Source organism: Chrysochloris asiatica, unplaced genomic scaffold (assembly GCF_000296735.1).
Source record: "Chrysochloris asiatica unplaced genomic scaffold, ChrAsi1.0 scaffold00280, whole genome shotgun sequence".
Classification (NCBI taxonomy): Eukaryota; Metazoa; Chordata; class Mammalia; order Afrosoricida; family Chrysochloridae; genus Chrysochloris; species Chrysochloris asiatica.
This window is the reverse complement of record NW_006408798.1, coordinates 1,845,620-1,868,868: the sequence shown is the minus strand read 5'-3', so window position 1 is coordinate 1,868,868 and position 23,249 is coordinate 1,845,620. Positions and strand designations below refer to the sequence as shown.

The 23,249-nt window shown below is 38.0% G+C and overlaps 1 protein-coding gene across 2 annotated transcripts in view; it reads right to left on the bottom strand.

Annotated features, from left to right (window-relative positions):
• Positions 1-22,916, bottom strand: part of PPP2R2B (protein phosphatase 2, regulatory subunit B, beta) — a 701,789-nt gene extending 678,873 nt beyond the window's left edge. For both annotated transcript variants that reach the window (XM_006874504.1, XM_006874505.1), the window contains exons 1-2: positions 22,660-22,916; positions 22,459-22,536 (exon numbers count right to left, since the gene is read on the bottom strand). In XM_006874504.1, coding sequence (XP_006874566.1) covers positions 22,459-22,508 — 50 coding nt within the window. In that variant the 5' untranslated portion in view covers positions 22,509-22,536; positions 22,660-22,916. The remainder of the gene's footprint in view (positions 1-22,458; positions 22,537-22,659) is intronic.
• Between the last annotated feature and the right edge of the window lie 333 nt (positions 22,917-23,249).

The following is a 23,249-nucleotide window of genomic DNA, read 5'->3' as shown; positions in this document are numbered from 1 at the left end:
CTTAAGGTCAGCGGTTCGAAACTACCAGCCGCTCCGCGGGAGAAAGAGGAGGCTTTCTACTCCCGTAAAGATTTACACCCTCGGAAACCCTGTACATGGTCGCTATGGGTCGGAACCGACTCGACGGCACTTAACAACAACAACAACAACATATGTCGTATAGCAGTCCTGGTGTGACATTATAGGATAATGCACTGGACTGTAAGGTCAGTTTGAACTGAAAGGTTGGTGGTTCAAACCCACCTTAGAAACCCTTGACAGTGTTAGTATGAGTCAGAATTGACTCAATGACACTTAACAACAACATACTTCATTTGATTTCTTGACTGCTGCTTCCATGGGTGTTGATGGTGGATCCAGACAAAATGTAGTCTTGGACAACTTCAATCTTTCTCCATTTATCATGATGTTATTTATTGGCCCAATTGTGAAGATTTTTGTTTCCTTTATATTGAGGTGAAATCCACACCAATGGCTATGGTCTTTGATCTTCATCAGTAACTATTTTAAGTCCTCTTCATTTTCAGCAAGCAAGATTGTATCATCTACATATCACAGGTTGTTAATGAGTCTTCCTCAAATCCTGATGCTACATTCTTCTTCATATAAAAAAGTTTCTCAGATTATTTGCTCAGTATAAAGATTGAATAAGTATGGTGAAAGAATACAACCTTGGTGCACATCTTTCCTGCTTTTACACAATTCAGTGTCCCCTTGTTGTTTTTGAATGACTACCTCTTGGTCTATATACAGGTTTCTCATGAGCACAACTAAGTGTCCCGGAACACTCTTTCTCCTTAATGTTTTCCATAGCTTGTCATGATCTACACTGTCGATAGTCAATAAAGTACATAGTAAATAAAACACACAAAATGATTGGCACAGTAGACCCAAATGGACCCAAACATAGCAACGATCCTGAGGTTGGTGCAGGACTGGGCAGTGTTTCGCTATGGGTTGGTACTAACTCAATGGCACCTAACAAAAAAGAAAAAAAAAAAACCATCTTTCTGGTATTCATTGCTTTCAACCAAGATCCATCAGTAAATAGCCAAGGTTAAAAGGACCTTCTAGTTAACAGTTGTGTTGTTAAGTGCCATTGAGTCAGTTCTGACTCATAGTGACCCTGTATAGGGTTTCTGAGGAGAGGCTGGTGGATTTAAACCTAAGATCTTGCAGTAAGTTGTCCAGTGCTTACCATTTAACACCACACCATGACTCCGCTAGATATCAGTTGTTGTTGTTAAGTTCCATCGAGTCAGTTCCAACTCATAGGGACCCTGTATAGTGTTTCCAAGGAGATGCTGGTGAGTTTGAATCTTCGACCTCGTGGTTTGAACTGACCTTGGTCCAACACATTATTCTGCAGCATCATACCAGGACTCCAGATACCAGTAGCACCCCCAATTAAGAATGTGTTCAGACATTGCAAAATGGTCCACTGGGGAACAAAATCACTCCCTTCTTCCACCCACTGAGAACCAATGCTTTATAGCAATATGAACTGCCAGTTCTGCATTTGGCTAGTGGCTGCATTAATTGGGTATGTTGTTGTTATTGTTGTTAAGTGCCATGGAGTCGATTCCGACCCATAGCGACTCTGTATAGGGTTTCTGAAGAGCAGCTGGTGAGCTTGAACTGCTGATCTTGCAGTTCAAATGGCTTTGCAGTCTGGTGCATTAACCCACAGCACCACACCAGGACTCCATTAATTGGGTATAAGGCAGTATAATGTGGGAAGACAATATTCTGATTAGGTGTAAAATGGCCTGAATTTTAATTTAATTCTGTTTTCTCACCTCATTCTACAACATGCCTGGTATATGTTGTTATTACGTGTTATCGAGTCAGTTTCGATCCATAACGACCCTGTATAGGGTTTCCAAAAAGTGGTTGGTGAGCTTGAACCGCCGTCCTTATGGTTCAATCAACTTTGCAGTCCAGCTAATTAACCCACAGCCCCACACCAGGTATATAGATTATATGTAACGATATTTGTTAACATGCTTTGAAATTTAAAAAATTATAATATGACACGGCTTCTAAAAGTTTGTGAAAGAATACAATTAAAAGATGATGCAATTTTTCCACGACCTTTTGGAAAGGTTTTCTCCATGAACTTTTCCAATACTTCGTTTATAAGAGTGTTCATTTTTGTTGATGATAAAGAAGAAATTAGCTTTCCATGTTCTTCTTTCAACTACTTTGGCATTATGTTTGCAGAACCTGAGCCTAGAATCATCTATCAATGTTTACTGTTCGTCACAAAAATGAGGCTGTTCTTTTCGTGCACCCAGCTGTGAGAAGTACATGGGTTGAAGACCATTTTAAATTGACTTAGAAATAAGTTGATTAAATGTATCAACTATTTTTATAAAAATAATGATTCAGGTGGAAGAAGTACAGGTTTGTTTTTATATTTTTGTAATCTGTATATTTTTCATCAACATGATAGCTAACATTTATTTAACATTCACTCTGTGTCAGAATCTGTGATTTATGAGGATTATTTATTTAATCCTCACTGAAAGTTCATGAAGTAGGAACTATTATTTTCCCCATTTTACAGAAGAGGAGAGTGAAGTAAAGACAACACAAAGTTGGGTAATCTTTTTAAAATGATACAGAAAGAGGTTTCAGACTTTGTCTTCCCAGTTCACGCTCTTCAGTATACTAAGCTAGTTCTTCCCAGTGTCCTCACACTTGGATTACTGACACAAACAGTAGGAGTTTATGGGAAAATAAATGCAAATATTTAAAAAGCAATGCCTGGTGATTTTTTTTTTTTTTAAATAAAATTTGTGAATTTGTTTTCAATTTTGGTTTCATGAGTTGATCAAAGTTCCATTAAATAACAATATTTTTAAAGACAGCTTATCTTTAGCAAGCCATAAATTACTTAATGAAGAACATTCTCAGGTAACCACAATTTTACATGAACCACAGACTAATAAGTAACAAGAATGTAAATTCTGAAGCATGTCTCAAGACTTAGTTTTTAATAGAAAATAGGCACTTAATATCAACATTTGATAATCATTACTGCTTGGATATTATTTGCATAGACCTGTCAACATCGAAATTACCAGGTATATTTGATTAATGATGAAGAGCAAGCAGCCCACACTGAGAAATGACTCATGTCATAATTTGGGAAAAGGTTGGTTTAAATCATAATCAGAAGAATCACTACTGAAATAATAGGGAACAGGGATTCTTAATACACAGCTGACAAAATTATGAAAATGGCATGTGTTGTAAAATTAAAATAAAAAGAAAGATATTATATGCCCCCAATTATACATGGAAAGTACATTGCCAGTTAAGGGTCCCTAAATTGAACTGATTCAACAATGCCTTGAAAATCACTCAGGCATTAATGAATACAGGAATATGTTTTTAAAAGTTCCTCTTGTGGACCATGACAAAGACTGCAGTGAGGCAGTAAGCTTCAGTCCAGACACAATTTTGTATTATGAGATGGAAGATATAAGGACTCATAAGTGTCAATTTGACTAGGCTGTAAAGCACAGTTGTTTGCTCAAACAGTAGTCTGTCAATACAAAGGTATTTATGTGTGATTAAAATTTGCAATCAGCTGACCTTTGAGTAAAGCAGACTGGTGTTTTGATTTTGTGCTGTTAATTCTATTCCAACTCATGGTGACCCGTTGAAGGCCTTAAGAACAAAAACTGAGGTTTCTACAGGGAGAAGGAATTCTGCTTAAAGATGGTGACATATAACTTGGAATTTCCAGCCCCCCACCTGCTTTCAGATTTAAGACTGCTGAAGCTTCCAGTCTGTTGCCTAAACTTAGACTTACCAGTTCCCACAATCCTGTGATCCAATTCTTTAACATTAAATTCTCTTTCTCTAGAGACAGAGATCAGAGATCCTTCCTACTAGTCTGTTTCTCCAGAGAACCCTTTAATTTGGAGCAAAAAGTTGTCAACTGAGTTAAAAGTTGAGTCTTAACATTTACAATAAACTGTCATTGTTGTTTAGTGCTGTTGAGTCAGTTCTGACTCATAACAACTCTGTATAGGGTTTCTGAGGAGTGTCTGGTGAGATTGAACTGCCAGTCTTGCAGTTCAAAACAACCTTACAGACCAGCGCATTAGCCCTCAGAGCCATAATATTGCTGCAATTCTGGACTCAGGTAAAATGCCCTAGACTTTTGCCTGAGTGTCAAATTTTACTTGTGTTCCATTTTACCATTAAGATTTAAAATATCATGCCACCACCATGATTAAAACCCCTGAATGTCTTCCTTTTGCACCTAGAATAAAATATGAATTATTTACCGAGACTCCCAAGGCCTTACTTGAACTTAACCTCTGTTAACCTCTGCAGCCTCATCTTAGTTTCTTTCCTTTACTCATCATTCTAGTCCTGTTGGCTTTCCTCATGGCCATGACAAAGTTATGTTTTGTCTCAAGGCCTTCATACTTGCTATTCCCTATGCCTACAAGTATTTTGAACTTGGTTTCTATTCATTATTTGTATTAACTGTTACCTCTTCAGAGAATCATTCACAGATAAGGCTATTCAATATCACATTTCCTTGTCTCCTGACCCAGCAACTACTACATCACCTATTTTACAGTCTTTTTAGTAAATGTTACCACCTGAAATGATGTTCGTCTTTGTATATTTACTATCTTGTTGTATGTCTTCCCCACTAGAATGTAAGCTCCCTAGCATAAGAGACTTTTGACTACTTCAAATACTATGTGTCTCTAAAACCTAGTGTCTAATGCATACTGGGGCGGGGGGGGAGGTGGGGAGAAAGAAAAACCAGATGAATGAAATCCAATATTCTCACCCCTAACCATACTGGAATAAAGTTAGCTTCACATAATCTCTTCCTTTTTTAATTTTGGAAATCTCTACCTAATAAATTAAAAATCGGCATTCTGTTGGAAAAGGCATAATAGTTCTTGAAACCTTGAGCACAATACGAGGAGCCACCCTGCAATGTTTGTGTGCTTAATTATTTATTCTTGGCTTTTAAATTCCATTAACAAATACCATAGGCAATAAGTAGGATAATGCTGAGCCTGCTTAATTAGCAACATAATAAAAAAGAATGCAAGTAATCTTCCCACACACTCCAGACCTCAGCTTCAAGTCAGTCAGTGTAGAGGGCTTTTAGAATTGCCTGAACCAAATGTTCTCCAAAAAACAAGTCAGTGACCTGCCATCCTTGGCTCAGTGGTAATGATTGAATTGGCTAAGTTACATCTTCCTGTAGTTGACACTGCTATTTGACAACTTCAAATTGTAACCCCCATTTCTTGCTGCAAAGTCCAGATAATTGTTCTGCTTTCTTCCACTCAGGGATGAAAATTGCATACCAAACTCAGATGTAAATCTAATTTGTGGTGATGGTGTGCCACAGAGTTGGTTACAACTCATACACCCCTGTATAAGATTTCTGAGGCTATAAATCTTGGGGGGGAACAGAAAGCCTCATCTTTCTCCAACAGAGTGGCTAGTAGCCCAGCTCATAATCCACTATGCTACCAGGGCTCCTTTTAAGTCTAATTTTTCTGAGCCAGTTATTGTTAGGTGCCATCGAGGTGGTTCCAACTCATAGTGACCCTATGTACAATGGAACAAAACACTGCCCAGTTCTGTGCCAGCCTCATAATCCTTGTTATGTTTGAATCCATTGTTACAGGCACTGTGTCATTCTGCCTCTTTTTCACTGGACCACTATTTTACTAAGTGTGATGTCTTTCAGGGACTGGTGTCTCCTGTTAACATGTCCAAAATATGTCTCGCCATCATTATTTCTTAGTAGCTTTCTGTCTCTACTTCTTCCAAGACAAATTTGTTCATTCTTCTAGCAGTCCATGGGACGTTGAGCAGTTTTCACCAACAGCTGAAATAAAATGCATATGTCCTTCGCCAGCCTTCAGTATTTATTTTTCAACTTTCATATTCATATGAGGTGACTGAAACTGCCATGGTTTGGGTCAGAAGCACTTGATTCTCCAAATGACATATTTACTTTTCAACACTTAAAAGAGATCTTTTGTAGCAGATTTGTCCAATATAAGTGAGTTAGGCTAATCCTATTTCTTCTTGCCAATGGTTGATATAGGAGTGCACATGTCACTTGGACTGTGGCCAAGAGGATATGAAAATAAATTTGCGGCAAACATCTAAGGAAAAATCTCCTCAAGGTAAAAAAAAAAAAAAGCCAATCATCTTTTCAATGGGTATTGAATTTGTTTGAATGTGATATGCTCAAAGTGACTGTGATTGTTTTAGGACAAAGTTGATATTCAAGGATAGTAAAACAGGAATACAGAGAGACTCTGGATCTTTCATTCTGTATTTCAGTCAGTGAATTAATAAGCACCTTGTTCCATTCTTCAGGACATCTTAATAAGTAAAAATCTGGATTATCACAATTTTACTTATTTATTTTATTTTATTTATTGTCTATCTCCTCCACTAATTAAAATAAATAAAATAGAAAAATAAGATTGTGGGCATAATGGAGGAAAATAAAGCAATAGGGTGTGTGGGTTAGAGGTGTTCACTTGTAAATAGGATGCTCTTGGAAGACTTCTTGCAAAAGATGACATTTGAGCACTAATCTGAAAAAAGTAGGAGATCATGCCGTGTGGATCTATCCTCCACTTTATCACTTGCCTGTCCCTTTGTTGTACTGTGGTGACTTGCCATAGGTATTTTGAGTGCCAGCAGGGTCACCCATGGTGGACAGGATCCAGCTGAACTTCTGAGAAGTAGAGGCAGACTAATTCTGAATGTTTAGGCATTGTGGGACATTATCAGGTAACATCAGACTATTGAATACTGAAACATTATGAACAGCAGCTCAATGTTGTCAAATATAGGAGTGGAAGATGAGCCCTTCAGGTTGGAAGGCACTGAAAATGCTTCCTCAAATTAGAGTTCACTGTGATGATGTGAATGGATCTTCATTTCCTGATGGGCTACAATGCAAAATGAGGAGCAACAGCTGCATCTAGGAAAATTTGAAGTTGTCAAAAATGAAATGGAATGTATAAATGTTGAAATGCTAGGCATTAGTGAGCTGAAATGGACTGGTATTGGCCATTTTGAATCTGACAATTACACAGTTGTGACAAATTGAAGAGGAATGGTGTTACATTCATTACCAAAAAGAACAATTCAAGATATATCTTCAAGTATAATGCTATCTGTGATAGAATAATATCCATACATCTACAAGGAAGCCCAGTTAATACAACTGTTATTCAAATTTACACACCAACCACTAAAGCCAGTAAACTGAAGAATTCTACCAACTTTTTCAATTTGAAATTGTCAAACATGCAATCAATATGTATTGATAATTACTGGTGATTGGAATGCAAAGATTGGAACCAAAGAAGGATCAGTAGTTGGAAAACATGGCCTTGATGATGAAAATGATGCTGGAGATCGCATGATAGAATTTTACAGACCAATAACTTCTTCATTGCAAATACCTTTAAAAAATAGCATAAAAGATGACTGTACACATGGACCTAACCAGAATACAAAGAAATAAAATTAACTATATCAATGGGAAGAGACAATGGGAAGGCACCATATCATCAGTCAAAACAAAGCCAGATGCAGACTGTGGAGCAGACCATCAGCTGAGGATAATTAAAACTAGTGTACAGGAGCCAAAATGTGGCCTTGAACATATCCCAACTGGATTTGGAGATCATCTCAAGGACAGGTTTGATACATTAAACTCTAAGGACTGAAAGAGAGATGTGGGATGATACCAAGAATATCATACAGGAAGAAAGCAAAAGATCGTTAAGATGACAAGTAACAGATGTCAGAAGAGACTCTGAAACTTACTCTCCAGCATAGAGATGCTAAAGCAAATGGAATCAATAATGATGTAAAAAAAGAACTGAACAGAAAACCTTGAAGGGCAGCTTGAGAAGACAAAGTCAATTATTATAAGGAAATGTGCAAAAACCCGAAGTTAGAAAACCAAGAGGGCAGAACATTCTCAAGCTGAAGGAACTGAAGAAAAAATTCAAGCCTCAGCTTGCAATATTGAAGGATTCTATGGTAGTGTAGTGGTTATGAATCAGGCTGTGAACCGCAATGTCAGCAGTTCGAAACTACCAGCTGTTCCGCGGGAGAAAGATGAGGCGTTCTGCTCCCGTAAAGATTTACAGCTTGGGAAATCCTGTACAGGGTCGCTATGGGTCGGAATCGACTCAACGGCACTTAACAACAACAACAACAATATACGATATATTGAATGATGCAAAAAGCGTCAAAAGAAGATGGAAGGAATGCATGGGGTCACTACCAAAAAGAAATGGTTGATGCTCAGTCATTTCAAGAGGTAGCATATCATCAAAAACCAATTAAATTGAAGGAATTAGTACAAGGTACACTTAAGGCGTAGTGGTTACAAATCGGGCTGCGAACCGGAAGGTCAGCAGTTCGAAACTACCAGCTGCTCCGCGGGAGAAAGATGAGGCGATCTGCTCCCGTAAAGATTTACAGCCTCGGAAACCCTATTCAGGGTCGCTATGGGTCGAAACCGACTCGACGGCACTTAACAACAACAACAACAACACTTAAGGCATTGGCAAAAAACAAGACTCTGGGAGAAATTTGTCAAAAATACTGATGCAAAAGCGGAGACCCTCATTCTCCGATTCCAAGAAATTTGGAAGACATCAGCAGAATATTTTCAGATATAGTGCTGAAACATGAACCACTCTAATTGGAAGGGATCCATATTTGTGCCTATTCCAAAAAGTGTGATCCAACGGAACATGGAAATTATTGGACAATATTATCAATATTATCTGCAAGTAAAATTTTGCTAAAAATCATTCAAAATGACTGCAAGAGTACATTGACAGGGAACTGCCAGAGTTTCAACCAGTTTCAGATGAGGACATGGAAAGAGGGATATCACTGATGATGTCACATGTATTTTGACTGAAAGCAGAGAATTCCAGAAAGATATTTATATGTGTTTTATTGACTACTGAAAGGTTTTTGATTGTGTTGATCATGACAAGCGATGGATAACATTGCAGAAAATGAATTTCCACAACACTTCATTGTGCTCATGAGGAACTGGTACATAGACCAAGAGATAGTTGTTTGAACAAAACAAAGGGATATTGAATAGTTTAAAATCAGGAAAGGTGTGTGCCAGGCAGCATTCTTTCACCATACTTATTCAATCTGTATGCTAAGCACATAATCTGAGAGGCTGATTTACACAAAGAAAATTGTGGCATAGAATTGGAGGAAGACACATTAACAACCTGCTGTATTCAGATGATACAATTTTTACTTGCTGAAAGCAAAGATGAACTTAATATACTTACTGAGGAAAATCAAAGACCACACACAACCTTTGATATGGACTGCACCTCAATGTAAAGAAAACAAAAATCCTCAACACTGGACCTATATATAACATCATGATAAACGGAGAAAAGATTGAAGTTGTCAAAGACTTCATTTTGCTTGGATCCACCATAAACACTCACAGAATCAGCAGTCAAAATATCAAAAAAAAAAAAAAAAAATCAAATGATGTATTGCGTTAGGCAAATTTGCCACACTAAACCTCTTTAAAGTGTTCAAGAGCAAAGATGTCAGTTTATGGACTTAGATGCACTGGACAAAAGCTATGTATTTAAATTATGGTGTTGGAGAAGAATATTAAAAATACCATAAACTGCCAGAAGAGCAAACAAATCTATGTTGGAAGAGCCAGAATGCTCCTTGGAAGTCAAATTGACCAGACATTTTGTCTCATACTTTGGACATATTATCAGGAGGGACCAGTCCTTGGAAAAGGACATCATGCTTGCTTGGTAAATTGGAGAATCAGTGAAAAAGAGGGAGACCCCAACAAGATGGATTAGCACAGTGGCAGCAGCAATGGGCTCAAGTGTAACAACATTGTGAAAATGGCTCAGGGTCGAGCAATGTTTTGATCTGTTGTGTGTAAGTTTGCTATGAGTCAGAACTGACTCTGTGGCACCTAACAACAACATCATCTCCACTATTGAATCTTCAATGTATTTGTAACACAAAGTTGATGCTTGGTAGATATTTGTTGAACTAAGGAACTAAAGAATGAGAGTCCTGTTGTTGTCCTGTAGGATAAGCACTGGACTACTAAACTCAATGTTGGTGATTCAAATGTACCAACTGCTCTTTGGAAACCCTATACAGGGTTGCTTTTAATCAGAACCATCTGGACAGCACTTAACAACAACAGCAAGGAAGTGGTAATAATTTTGATATGATTTTCTTTTGTAGTTGAAAGCATTGAATGATGGATATCCTTGAGCTGCCTTGAGACCAATGCCATATATGTTGAAGACAGACACCCATGTTTTATGTTCATAGTTTGTGCTTCTGGAATAGAGTCCCCCATTCACTTCCCCATAAATATAAATTGTGGCAGAAAGGCAATAGAAAAATCACTGCTGTAGGATTTAAATGTTTACTTTCTGGGCTCTATGAGATCATAAAAACCCAATGTCACTGTGTGGATTTTGATGCATAATGACCCTATAAGATTGAATAGGATAGGATATTTTTCAAAAAATAATCCATTGATTAATTACTGAAGGCCCCATTCCTTTGATAAGCATTTATTGAGCCTTCCTTGCTCCCTTTGTACCTGGTTAGGGGTTGGGTGATTTGGATTGTAATTGAGAGTCACTCGTCTGTGTCCCTCAGAAGAGTGTAAAGAAGTGATTGTTTCTTTTCACCACTGTGATCTCTTCTTCCAGTGGCTGATACATATGTTTTTATTGTTGCTGATAGATACTTTGAGTGACCCTGACTCTTGACGATCCCATGCACAAAGGAACAAAACACTGCCCAGCCCCTTGTCGTCTCTGTGCTCAGTTGTAGATTGTACCATTATGATTTATAGGGTTTTCACTGCTTGATTTCCAGAAAAGGATCTCCTGGCCTCTCTTCCTTGCCTTATCTGGAAATTCCACTAAAACCCATTCAGCATCAGAGCAACACACGACTCTCTATCAAAAGACAGGTGCAGGTGGTGGGTAGCTGCATATGATGTCCATTGGCTGGCCATCAAACCTGAGCCTTCCACATGGAATACAAGAATTCTACCCCTTAATTATCAATGCCCCTGGCACATCATAAGTGGTCTATAAGTAGTTGTTGATTACACTGTTTTTGAGTGACTGAAATTTGGGAAAAGGTGAATGAACAGATGAGGTGCCTTTTTTTTTCTTTGACTTGGTAATTTTTTTATTAACTAATGTTTACAAAGGAGGTATGGCCTCAGAGCTGTGACAAGTAGCAGCTTCTTTCCTCCCACAGCATCTTTTTAGCTTCTTGTGAGTCCACTTCTTATCAGGCTGCCTTCAAAATTCAGCAATCCCATAGTTCTCTCAGATCTAGATACCCTCCATCGCAGTTTAGGAAAATGCTTTCACCGCTTCCATAACTTGTTCATAATAGGTCAATTTTGCTTCTAGTAGATTGGAACCCCATACAAAGTAAAATAGCACAGGAAATCCCTTTGTAGAAAACTGAATACAGAAAGGAGATTCCAGGCTTCCTTTTTGATATACAGACGCGAGGTTTTCACTCCCTTCAGTGCCTGAAGCAGAGAATTGAGCTGCAGTGGTAACCTTGTATTCATTAGCAACCGGATGTTCTATTTCTATAAAAGCATTCAATATACTCTCAGATCTTCTATCAGCTTTGCTCTCACAATAGCACTCTGAAGCAAGGAAGAAAGAGTAAAATTTTCTTCTATGCATCTTTAATCATTTCTGTTAAATATTTTGGGATGCTTATGAAATATTCAAGTTCTTTGCATCTCATCCCACACTTAGTGAATCAGAATATTTAGGAGTAAGACCCAGAGATATGCATTCGATGTTTATGCAACATAAATATTGTTTTGTTGTTGTCAAGTGCCATTGAGTCAATTCTAACCCATAGTGACTATGTATAGGGTTTTCAAGGAGTGACTGGTAAACTTGATCCACCAGCCTTGCGGTTCAAACCAACTTTACAATCCAGTTCATTCATGCACAGCACCACAGCAGAACTCCATGCAACATAAATGGCACACAATAATAATAAATTCACCCCAAAGTTCTTACCCTTAAATTATGTACAACAATATTTTTTTTGTTCTTCACATGCTTGGATGTTGTGTGAGGTAATACATAAGCACCATAAGGTTTGAAAATTATTAACTGATTTATTTATGGTTACTCAGGAGCGCTCATAGAGTAGTGGATTATGAGTTGGGATGCTAACCACAAGATCAACAGTTCAAATGGACCAGATGCTCTGTGGGAGAAAATAAGGCTTTCTGCTCCTGTAAAGATTTACAACATCTGATACCCTATACAGGGTCGCTATGTGTCAAAACTGACTCCATGACGCACAATCACCAACTGGGTAGCTGAAACAAGCTTATATTTATATATAATACACCTTCAAATCAGTGCCTAGTTAATAACCTCATGTTGATTCATTCTTGTTTCAGAAAACTTCTTTCCAAAATAGATAGCATCTCCTCTTCCTGAAGTGGGGATACTTATCTCAGCCACTAGATTCCTTAAAACAATTCAAATTCATGGAGACCCATGTATGTCAGAGCAGATTGTGCTCCACAGGATTTTCAATGCCTGATTTTTTTTATTTTTTTATTCCAATTATTAGATTGTCAGGCTTTTCTTTTCAGGCATATCTTGCTGGGTTTAAACCTTCAACATCTTTGTTAGACGTTGAAGGTGTTAATCATTTGAGCCACTCAGGGAATCTATCACCTCGCCCTATATACCCATGAGTATGAAGAGCAAAGCAAATAAGGCTTTATTGTATCTCTTTTATGCTAAGAACTATGTGGTGAATTTACTACTAGCTATCATGTGCCATTTATATTACATGAACATTGAAGAAAGGCTTCCTGCCATGAAAGGAGGGGAAGGTCAAAGTCTTTATACATCTTTGAGACAGTCCACTCAATAATTTTCTTTTTCTTGATGATAGCCAATAGCTATAGTCACAGAAGGGATACTGAATAATAATTTCTATTATCCCTGAATTTCTTAGGCATCATTGCAGAGATAAGGCATTCTTGTACAATGTCTTAGGAGGAGGGCTCTTTGCTAGGAAATCATTCACCATCATCAGCTCTTACCTTAGGGTGTATGGAATGCACCTCACATCAGCAGTCAAATCAACATTTTTCCTCTCATTAGAAAAGTGAATCAATAGAATGCCTTATCCTTCCCTCTACATGAGTGATCTCGTCAGAAGTGGGAGTCAGGGGGGTAGAAAGATGATCAGACCCATGTAGCAAAACATAATAAATACCACAGTGATTTCCTGTGGATAAGAGGAAATGACTTATATTGACAGACATCGAAGAACTGCAGAATAAGGAACAAAAAAAGATCCTAGAAATGTAGCAGCAGCAAATAAAAAATAAAGAGAGAGAGAGAGAGAAATGATTATAGGCTATATCTCCAGAAATATGGCTATTATACCAGATAATTTTGAGTTCTTCCTATACAATTCCTCATATATATATATATGCTAAATTTCAGAAAGTATATAATGTTCAGAGTGGGCAATTTACAGCATATACGTGTGGCATTGCAGGATAATATGCTGGGCCACAAGGTCAGTTTGAACCACAAGGTCGGTAGTTCAAACCTACCAGCCTCCCCTCGTAAACCCTATACAGGTCCTCTATAAGTAGAAACTGACTCGACAACACTTAACAACAACAACAACATGATAAAATAGTGTTGAATGTCATGTGAGGAAATCACATATTATACGAAATATGCATACAAGAGAAATCAAATACAAAAGTTGCACATTGTGGGTCAGAATCTTCTAATGTGTATTTTCCAAGAATTAAGCTAAGTGGACAATACTAAGAGGGTGTCCTAACTACTAATAAAAGAGTGAAAGTTTCAGCCCATGAACACATTTTTTTGGTTAGTATGAGTTATGTGATCCCAGGCAGTCCAGTGGTTATAAATGCCATTTATGTGTTGTTGTTAAGTACTGTCGAGTTGTTTCCAACCCATAGTGACCCTGTATAGGGTTTCCAAGGATTGGCTGGCAAGCTTGAGCCACCGACCTTGTGGATCAAACTGACTTTCATAGTCCAGTGCATTAACCCACAGTGCCACACCAGGACTCTAATGCTTTCCTAGTTTCAATCTCCATTTCTCCATTTCAGATCCTGTCTCTGAAAAGACACACACACATATATATATATATATATATATATATATATATATATATGTGTGTGTGTGTGTGTATATGGATATATATATATATATACACAAACTACTTCTTGGCATCCATACCTACGCTATTTACTTCATACTTAATATGTTCAATGTGGAGCTCCTAAATTTTCTCTCCAAGTATGTTTATTTTCTAAATTTCCCAGTTTTCATAGCCAGTGGCCTCCAATTACTCAATTGCTCAAGGCCAAAAAAAGGGGGGGGGACAAAAAAAACCCTGGGAGTTGTCTTAATTCCTTACTTTCTTTCACCCCTAAAATGCAGTCCAACATGTCATAAATATATCTTGAGACTATTTTCTTCTTTCCAAAATCAGCACATTCTCACTCTAATCCAGGTTTCACCGTTGTTTATCAGAACTCCTGTACTAGTTTAGTTTAATAGTTTAAGTTTAACTATATCTTTCCTCTCTTTAGTTATCTTCCTTGACAAGAAGTCTCACTGTTCTCAAAATGAAATTAAGACTCTATAAAGTGTCCTAAAAGGCCTTGCCTAATCTAGCCCTTTCCTACCTCTCTGTCTGTCTCCTTTTAGGCTACACAGCTTTCTCTCACTACACCTGAGTCACATAGTCTCTTTGACATTCTTTGAAAACATCAATTTCTTCCTAGCACCAGGACTTTATTATACTTGTTTTATATGCTCCTTTTATTACTACTCATAATGATCAACAGTCAGTTAAGTTGAAGCAGTAGTCAAGAGATCAAACAACGTATTGCATTAGGAAAATCTGCTGCAAAAGACTTAAAGTCTTGAAAAGCAAAGATGTCACATTGATGATTAAGGACTGACCCAAGCCATGGTCTTTTCAATCTCCCATATGTATTCAAAAGCAGGATAGTGAACAAAGAAGACAGAAGAATAAATGCATTTGAATTGCATGTACTGACAAAAAATATTGACTATACCACGAACAAAGAGTCCTGGTGTGATACTGTAGTATAAACACTGGACTGCTAACCACAAAGTTGGTGGTTCAAATCTACCAGTCACTCCTTGGAAACCCTATTCAAGGTCACTATGAGTCAGAACTGATTTGACTGCATTTAACAACAACACAACAACCATTAACTTCAAGAAGAATTAACAAGTTAGTCTAAGAAGAAATACAGCCAGAATGTTCCTTACAAGTAAGGATGGAGAGACTTCATCTTGCTTACTTTGAACACATCATCAGGAAAGATCAATTGAGAGAAATGGACTTCATGTTCAGTAAAGTAGAGCATCACTGAAAATGAGGGAAACAATCAATGAATGGATACACACAGTTACCAAATAGATGAATTCAGACATACCAATTACCATAAGGAGGTAGCAGGATCAGACAATAGTTCATTCTGTTATACAGAAGGTCACCATGAGTAGGAACCAACTCAGTGGCAACTAAAAACAACAGTGATAAGGATATGGTTCTTTGTATGTGGAAGAGTCTCATCCTACATGCCTTGGCTCAGATGCCATCTTGTTATAGAGGACTTCCCAAACACCACACACCAAGTGATTCCTCCATTGACTCTCTCATGCCACCTTGTTCATACCTTTCTTAGCAGGCATCAAAATACTCTTACTTTTCTACTTTTATATTGTTTGAGTCTTCCATTTTAATATGATATTTTTGTTGTAAATCATATTTACAGTGTTTGGAACATAGCAGCCACTTAGTAAATACTTGCTGAATGTATGAATTAGCAATTCAATGAACTTGACTGATATTTCTACTTTTTCAATAAATTGATGTCTTCCTCTGTCTGAAATGAATTGACACCACTGAGGTTAGGTCTATATGGCTGCAAGGATGATGTTACAAACTACACTGTCAAAGGAGTAAGGTGGACAAACCCTATTTTTATCATTAACTGCGTAGCAATGATCAACATGAATTCAATTACAACCTGGAAATGGATCTAAGCCTCATCTTTCCATGTTTCCGTTCTTTATCACCTGCCACTTTCATGTAATTTCCTCTGGCCCTAACCATCTCTGGATGGGTTAGGTTGTTTATGTATCTTGTTGTAGACATATCTTGAGTTTATTTTCTTCTTTCTACCAGCACATTCCCCACTCTAATCCAAGTTGTGCTGTCATGCAGCAGAACTCCTGTAAGAACTTATTTGAAAAGCACAAATTTAATTTATTTATTTAATTTAATATTAAATTTAATAGTGTAAGCTGAACAGCCCGTTAGGCTGAACAAGGTCAAAATATCTATGGTGACCTGAGGCAAGGTCACTGGGAGAGTAGACATACGCTGAGGAGTCTAGACAATTCCCTGCACTTCACACTGCCGGTCTCTTCTTTCTTTGTATCTACTCCCTTGAGATTCAGACACAAGCTAGAAAGACATTGTCTTTCTTCATTGTCTACCTGTGCAGCCTTTACCACCCAGCCCCCAGAGCCGGGTCTACACAAAGACTCTGTATTGCCAGCCCTGTTCTGATTCATTGCCCCTGTGGGTTTGTTCATTGTCTAAATAGCTCACTGGACAAGGAGACTATTATTTATTCTTATGTTGTTGTTGTTGTCAGGTTCCATTGAGAGGAACCGACTCATAGTGACCCCATGCACAGCAGAATGAAACAATATCCGATCCTAGGCCAACTTCACTACCGCTGCCACATCAATGATGCCACCTGGCTGATCCATCTCGTTGGGGGTCTTCCTCTTTTTCTCTGACCCTCCATCTTACCCAGCATGACATTCTTCTCTAGCGACTGTTCCCTCCTGACAATATGTCCAAAGTATGAGAGATGGAGCTTAGCCATCCTGGCCTCCAAGGAGTACTCTGGCTGAACTTCTTCCAAAACAGATCTATTGGTTCTTTTGGCAGTCCATGGAACTTTTAGTATTCTCCTCCAACACCATAACTCAAAGGCATCAATTCTTCTGTGATCTCCCTTATTCACTGTCCAGCTTTCACATCCATATGAGGTTATTGAAAATAGTTATTCATACAGTTACCCATTTACTAAAACCAAAAGGGAAATAAGCCAAGAGAGTCATCAGGAAGGTTTGGATGAAGTTTCAAAAAGGAGCCTTCATTGTACTCAGGGTCTAGGTCCTATACCCCCAGGTCTAGGTCCTATATATCCTTACATGATGTTCTCATCAATCCTGGAAATCCCCAAAAGAGAAACACCAAGGTCCTGGGTCCCCTAGTCACTCATTGTTATTGTTGTTAAGTGCTGTCGAGTCTGTCCCAACCCATAGTGATCTTGTATAGGGCTTTCAAGGAGAAGCTGGTGGATTTGAACCACCAACCTTGCAGTTAGCAGACCAGTACTTACCCTACAGTGCCACACCAAAACCTCAATATAGATGTATGTTTTGGACATTAATACACAGTTATGATCAGCCCAGTCAAGTAATATACCCTATCTCACTTCCGTCTTGAAGTTAGTGCCAATTCTAGGACCTGTGCAGCCCCTACTATCCAGCTATTTTAGAAAACAAAGGCATCTTGATTGCTTGGGTTATTTTCAGAAACCAAAGTCAAAGAGCCAAAAGGTATGGCACAGCAATAACTCTCATTCTTCAGCAATATCAACTGGCAATTTTATAGCACAGGATGCAGAGTATCATTTATTGTCATTCAAGCATTCCACAACCTGGTTCCTTTCTAAATTCCAGTTTTGTCCTTTAGTTTGATTCTTCAGGTAATCTATGTTTCCGCAAGCTGGATTCCTTCCTACTTCTGAATTTACATTTTCGCATACAGTTCCCTCTACTTCATCTTCCTTCCTTTTCATATCTCATCATTTCTGTTTTCTAAAATCTTCTGAGGCTATTGAGCAGTCAAATAAATATTGCATTAGGCAAATCTGCTGTACAAGTCCTCTTTAAATTATTGAGGAGCAACAATGACAGTTTGAGGACTAAAGTGGGTCTGACCCAAGCCATGGTATTTTCAATAGCCTCATATGCTTGTGAAAATTACACAATGAATAAAGAAGCCCATAGGAGATTGATATATTTGGGTTATAGTATTGGACAAGGATATTAAAAGTACCATGGGCCACTAGAAGAACAAACAAATCTGTGGTGGACAAAGTATAATCAAGATGTTTCTTGGAAGCCAGGATGATGAGACTTTATTTCTCATACTTTGGAGGGACCAATCTCTGGAGAAAAACCTTGTGTTAAATAAAGTGGAGGGTCAGCAGAAAAGAGGAAGATCCCAGTGAGATGGATTGGCACACTGACAATAGCAACTGGCTCAAGGTTAACAACAATTGTGAGGGTAGCACAGGATCGGGCAGTGGTTGTGTTCTGTTGTGCATAGGGTTGCTATGAGTGGGAATGAACTCAACGGTATCTAACAACAACATCCCAAAACTACAAAACCAATTTTTAAATGTTTCAAATTTGAGGATTTGGGAAATGGGCCTTCTTATACATTAATGGTGGGTATGTAAGCCATTAGTATCTTTCTAATAGGCAATTGATAATTTAAATGAAAAAGCCTTAAACTATGCCTTCATAAACCTTGACTAAAGCATTCTTTAAATGATCACAGTAACTAATCATAATTACTGAACCATTTCTATGTGTTAATTTGTTTAAAATCACTGTCTAATTAACATTTCATAAGGTATATTTTAATATCCCAATTTTACATATCAGAAAATAGAGTCTAGAAATTTTGAAATAGTTTGATCTATGCCAGTAAGTAGTGGACATAATTTTCCTGCAGATAATTTTATTCTCAAATACATATTGTTGTTGTTAAGTGCCATCAATTTGTGGCATATCCTACTATCCTCTTCACTCTGAAAATATCTATCCATGTATTTAGTCAACAAGCATACATTATGTACCAGATACTGTGCAAGGAACTGGTTAATTTACAGTGAACAAAATCAACACAATTAATATATCAAAATGAAGCCATAAAGGAAATAGAACTCTATATATTTACACCATATAATCATCATCTTTCATATCAATATTTGGACTACAGGTCTGACACTGTGGGATCAGAACTGTACTGTCAAACACAAGGTCAGCAGTTCAAACCCACCAGATGCTCCTTGGAAATCCTATATGGGGTCACTATGAGTTGGAATCAATTTGACGGCACTTAACAACAGCAATAACATATCAATATTATTTTATAAGTCAATATTATTAATATAAAATTAATCATGTACATCTGAGTTTATCTACCCCAAATTTCAATATAACAATACTTTCATGAACTCCTCTGTGGCTAAGTTTTTGCATTTATCCAGAAGAAATTTGTGGCAGACTCATTAAGAAGTTTTATTTCAGATGCCTCAAAAGAAAGACTTGCTGATCTTCTTATAAAGATTACAGCTAAGAAAACTCTACAGAACAGTTTTACTCTGATACACTTACCCATGAATCAGCATTGATTCAACAGCAATGGTTCGTTTTGTTTTTCACATAACAATAGCTTACAAACATTGAATATTAATAAAGTGTCAAGTACTGTGATAAATATTGTAACTGAATCATTGTATTCAATTGTCTAAAGCATTTAGTATGCTCACCACATATTTAAGTCCTCATTTGTTAAGGAGTCCTGGTGTGGTTTTGTGTGTTAATGCACTGGACTGCAAGGTCGGTTTGAACCTCAACATCAGCGGTTCAAACTCCCCAGCTGCTCCTTGGAAACCCTACACAGGGTCACAATAGGTCGGAACCAAGTCAATGGCACTTAACAACAACAGTAGCAACAACAAGAAGAAGACATAAAATCCTGGTGTTGAGCTATATAGCATAAACACTGGACTGCTAACTGTGAGGTCGATACTTCAAACCCACCAGCTGCTCCTCAGAAACCCCGTGTTGTTGTTGTCAAATGCCACTGAGTTGGTTCGACTCATAGCAAGCCTGTATGAGGTATCCAAGGAGCAGCTGGTAGGTTTGAACTACCCACCTTGTGGTTACCATTCTAGTGCTTATGTGACAGCAACAACACCAGGACTCCAGGAAACCCTATATAGGTCTCTCTGAGTTGGAATCAATATGATGGCACTTAACATCAAAAAACAAAAGGCAGGCAGTGGCGGTTCAGAACTCTTGCCTTCCATGCAGGGGACCCAGATTCAATTCCTACCCAATGCACCTCATACACAGCCACTACCTCTCTGTCCAGGAGACGTGGGGTTGCTATGATGCTGAAGAAGTTTCAGTGGAGCTTCCAGACTTAGGTTGACTAGGAAGAAAGATCTAGCAATCTACTTCTGAAAAATCAATGAAAACCCTATGGATCACAGCAGTCTGATCTACAACGGATGGTGGGGATAGCACAGGACTAGGTAACGTTTAGTTCCATTGTGCATGTGTCCATCATGAGTCAGAGGTCAACCTGTTGGCAGCAAACAATACTGAGATGCCTTATAATTGGTGAGGGAACTGTTCAGAAGACAAGGATGAAGTCTGAGAATAGTGGATAACCTAGAAAGTCATCTAGTCTAGCAGAGCTCAAATCCCAGTCTACTACATAAGAATCAGCTAGGCGAGCTCATTCAAACATATGTCACCACCCTCATTCTTGCTTCTCTATCTAACTCAGTAACCCCTGGGAGACACATGTGCATTTACTGTTTAAAGAACACTGAGGGTGATTTTGATGCAAAACCAAAATTTAATACAAACAATTAACTTGAACTTCAGTTTTCTCAGGACTTATGAATTTTAGAACTAGGCTATTTTTTTCAGTGCTATCATAAGAAAACATGCTGAACACAAAATGGGTCCTAAGACACTTGCTCTGCCCACTTCATAGGGGATTTAGGTAGTTTATCTTTAAAGCTCCATTTGAAAGTTCATATGAAAAATAGAAGATGATATACAAGGTTTAATTCATATATTTATTTTAAATTTATGTTACTGTGTCTTTTCCAGTCTTTTAAACATAGATAATTTGATTTGGGAGAAGTTCTGGTGTGGCGATGCAGGTTAATGCACTGGACTGCAAGGTTGATTTGAACCTTAAAGTCGGCGGTTAAGTTCACCAGCTGCTCCATGTAAACTCTTTATAGGGTCACTGTGAGTCAGAACTAACTAGATGACACTTGATAACAACAACTACCACCACGATACCAAATCTTTAAAAATGAATTACAGCAAGGTTACAAATACAATACTGCCTCTGTGATTCTAAAAAGGATTCCCAAATGATTTTTTTGCTCATAATTAAAATGCTATAGAATTAAAATGCAACATTTGTTTGTGCATGTTAGTTTCAATATTAAACTTCAACATTGTCTACTGTTCACTTCATTTCTTCTTATTAAACTTAGTTTCGACCTATGTTATATATCATCTGGTATCTTTGCCTAGCAACAATTCACAAAATTGGTTTCAGGCAACCCTTACTGCATTCACCAGACTAGCAAAACCTTGATTTAAAACACCTAGAAGTACTATTCCAGTTCCTTTCAATTGCCTATCATTCAGCTTTTTTGGGATGCAGTTATTCTTGGGGAGAGTTATAGAGATCTCTAAGTTCAGACTTAAAGGGGAAGAAAATGAAGAGAATTAAAAACAAGTTCTTCAAGAGAAGAAAAATGAATGCATTATCTCAAATAAAGGGTCCTTGAATAGAAAAACCTCTTGAGAACTAGAAAGACAATTTTATGCTAATATAGGGGTAAATTCAACTATAAGTCAATTGATTAATCCACTGAAGTTGAGCCTATTCCAACTCCTAGTGACCCTATCAGACTCAGTAGAACAGTTCAATAAGGTTTCTGAGATGGTAAATCTTTTTGGAAGCAAACAAATCATATGACTAGACTTTTCTTAATTCTTACTCTGTGCTTCATGCATAGTAGCAAGGGATACTCAACATAAGGGGAAGACAGAGATTAATGGCTGACAGCCTGGAAATGTTTGAAGTCATCCTCAATAATACTTGCCTCGTTTAGTCTTGCTCTACAAACCTATTTCAGTGACAGTTCACTTGGTTGATATTCCACTGACAGAAATAAAATAAGGTTCATGAGAAAGAAGGGTAGAAAGAAGTGATTAAATCTATTTCGAGCTTACAATACTATTCTGGGATGTGTGTGGATTTATATTCCAGGGAGCAAAGATGAGCGCTTTCAAATCAGGAACTGGCACAAATCCCAAGAAAGCAAAGAAAAATGTCTGGGATGGTTTCTCCTACCTTCTGTGGATCCAAACTCGATAGTGCCTTTCATTTGACAGAAGCACCATAGCATGTCCTGGATGAGCGTCCCAATTCCTGAAAACAACACAAGGAAACACTTCAGGTTGGCTAAGAGATTCCAGTTGTTCTTAAATGACCATCAATTAAAAAAGAAATACATAATGTAATCTGTGCATTTATAAAAGGAAGCTTGCACACCAGGTAGCATCTTGTTGGAGAAGAGAGCCTAGTCGTTCTGGGAAAATGATCAGTCTGCAAGTATCATGTCCTGCTTTGAATCGCTGCTCTGTCTCCTCCCATCTGAACACTCCAGGACAATGTTGAACTGGAGCAATTGGAGTTCATCCCTCTCAGCCTCTGTCAGCATCTTAGGGCAGCTATGGAGGGCCTGTTGTTACACCCTGTGCGACTGCCCCTATTCATGGGAATACTAATGCTTTCCATTGTTTTCCTTCCATGGCAAGTGGGGAGTAGAAAAAGGCACTTCTTTAGAGGGTCAAAGGAAAAGAAAAACAACATTTTCTTTTTCAAAAACTAGGTTTATTGATTGAATGGCCAGAAAGGGGTCAGACACCCAGAAAACTTCCATCTCTTGCATACTTTTGACTGCCTTCCAAAGTCAGAGCTGACTGGAGATTAGGGAAAGCAAAGAGATGCGGTGAGGGTAGGGCTAGCACAAGGTAGGGGAGTTGGCTTCTGACAAATGTCGCCTATTAGTTCTTGTGGGTATTTTAATTTCTACTTTATAGCAGACATCTGGAAGGGTTCAGTCTTGTGGTCCTTACGCT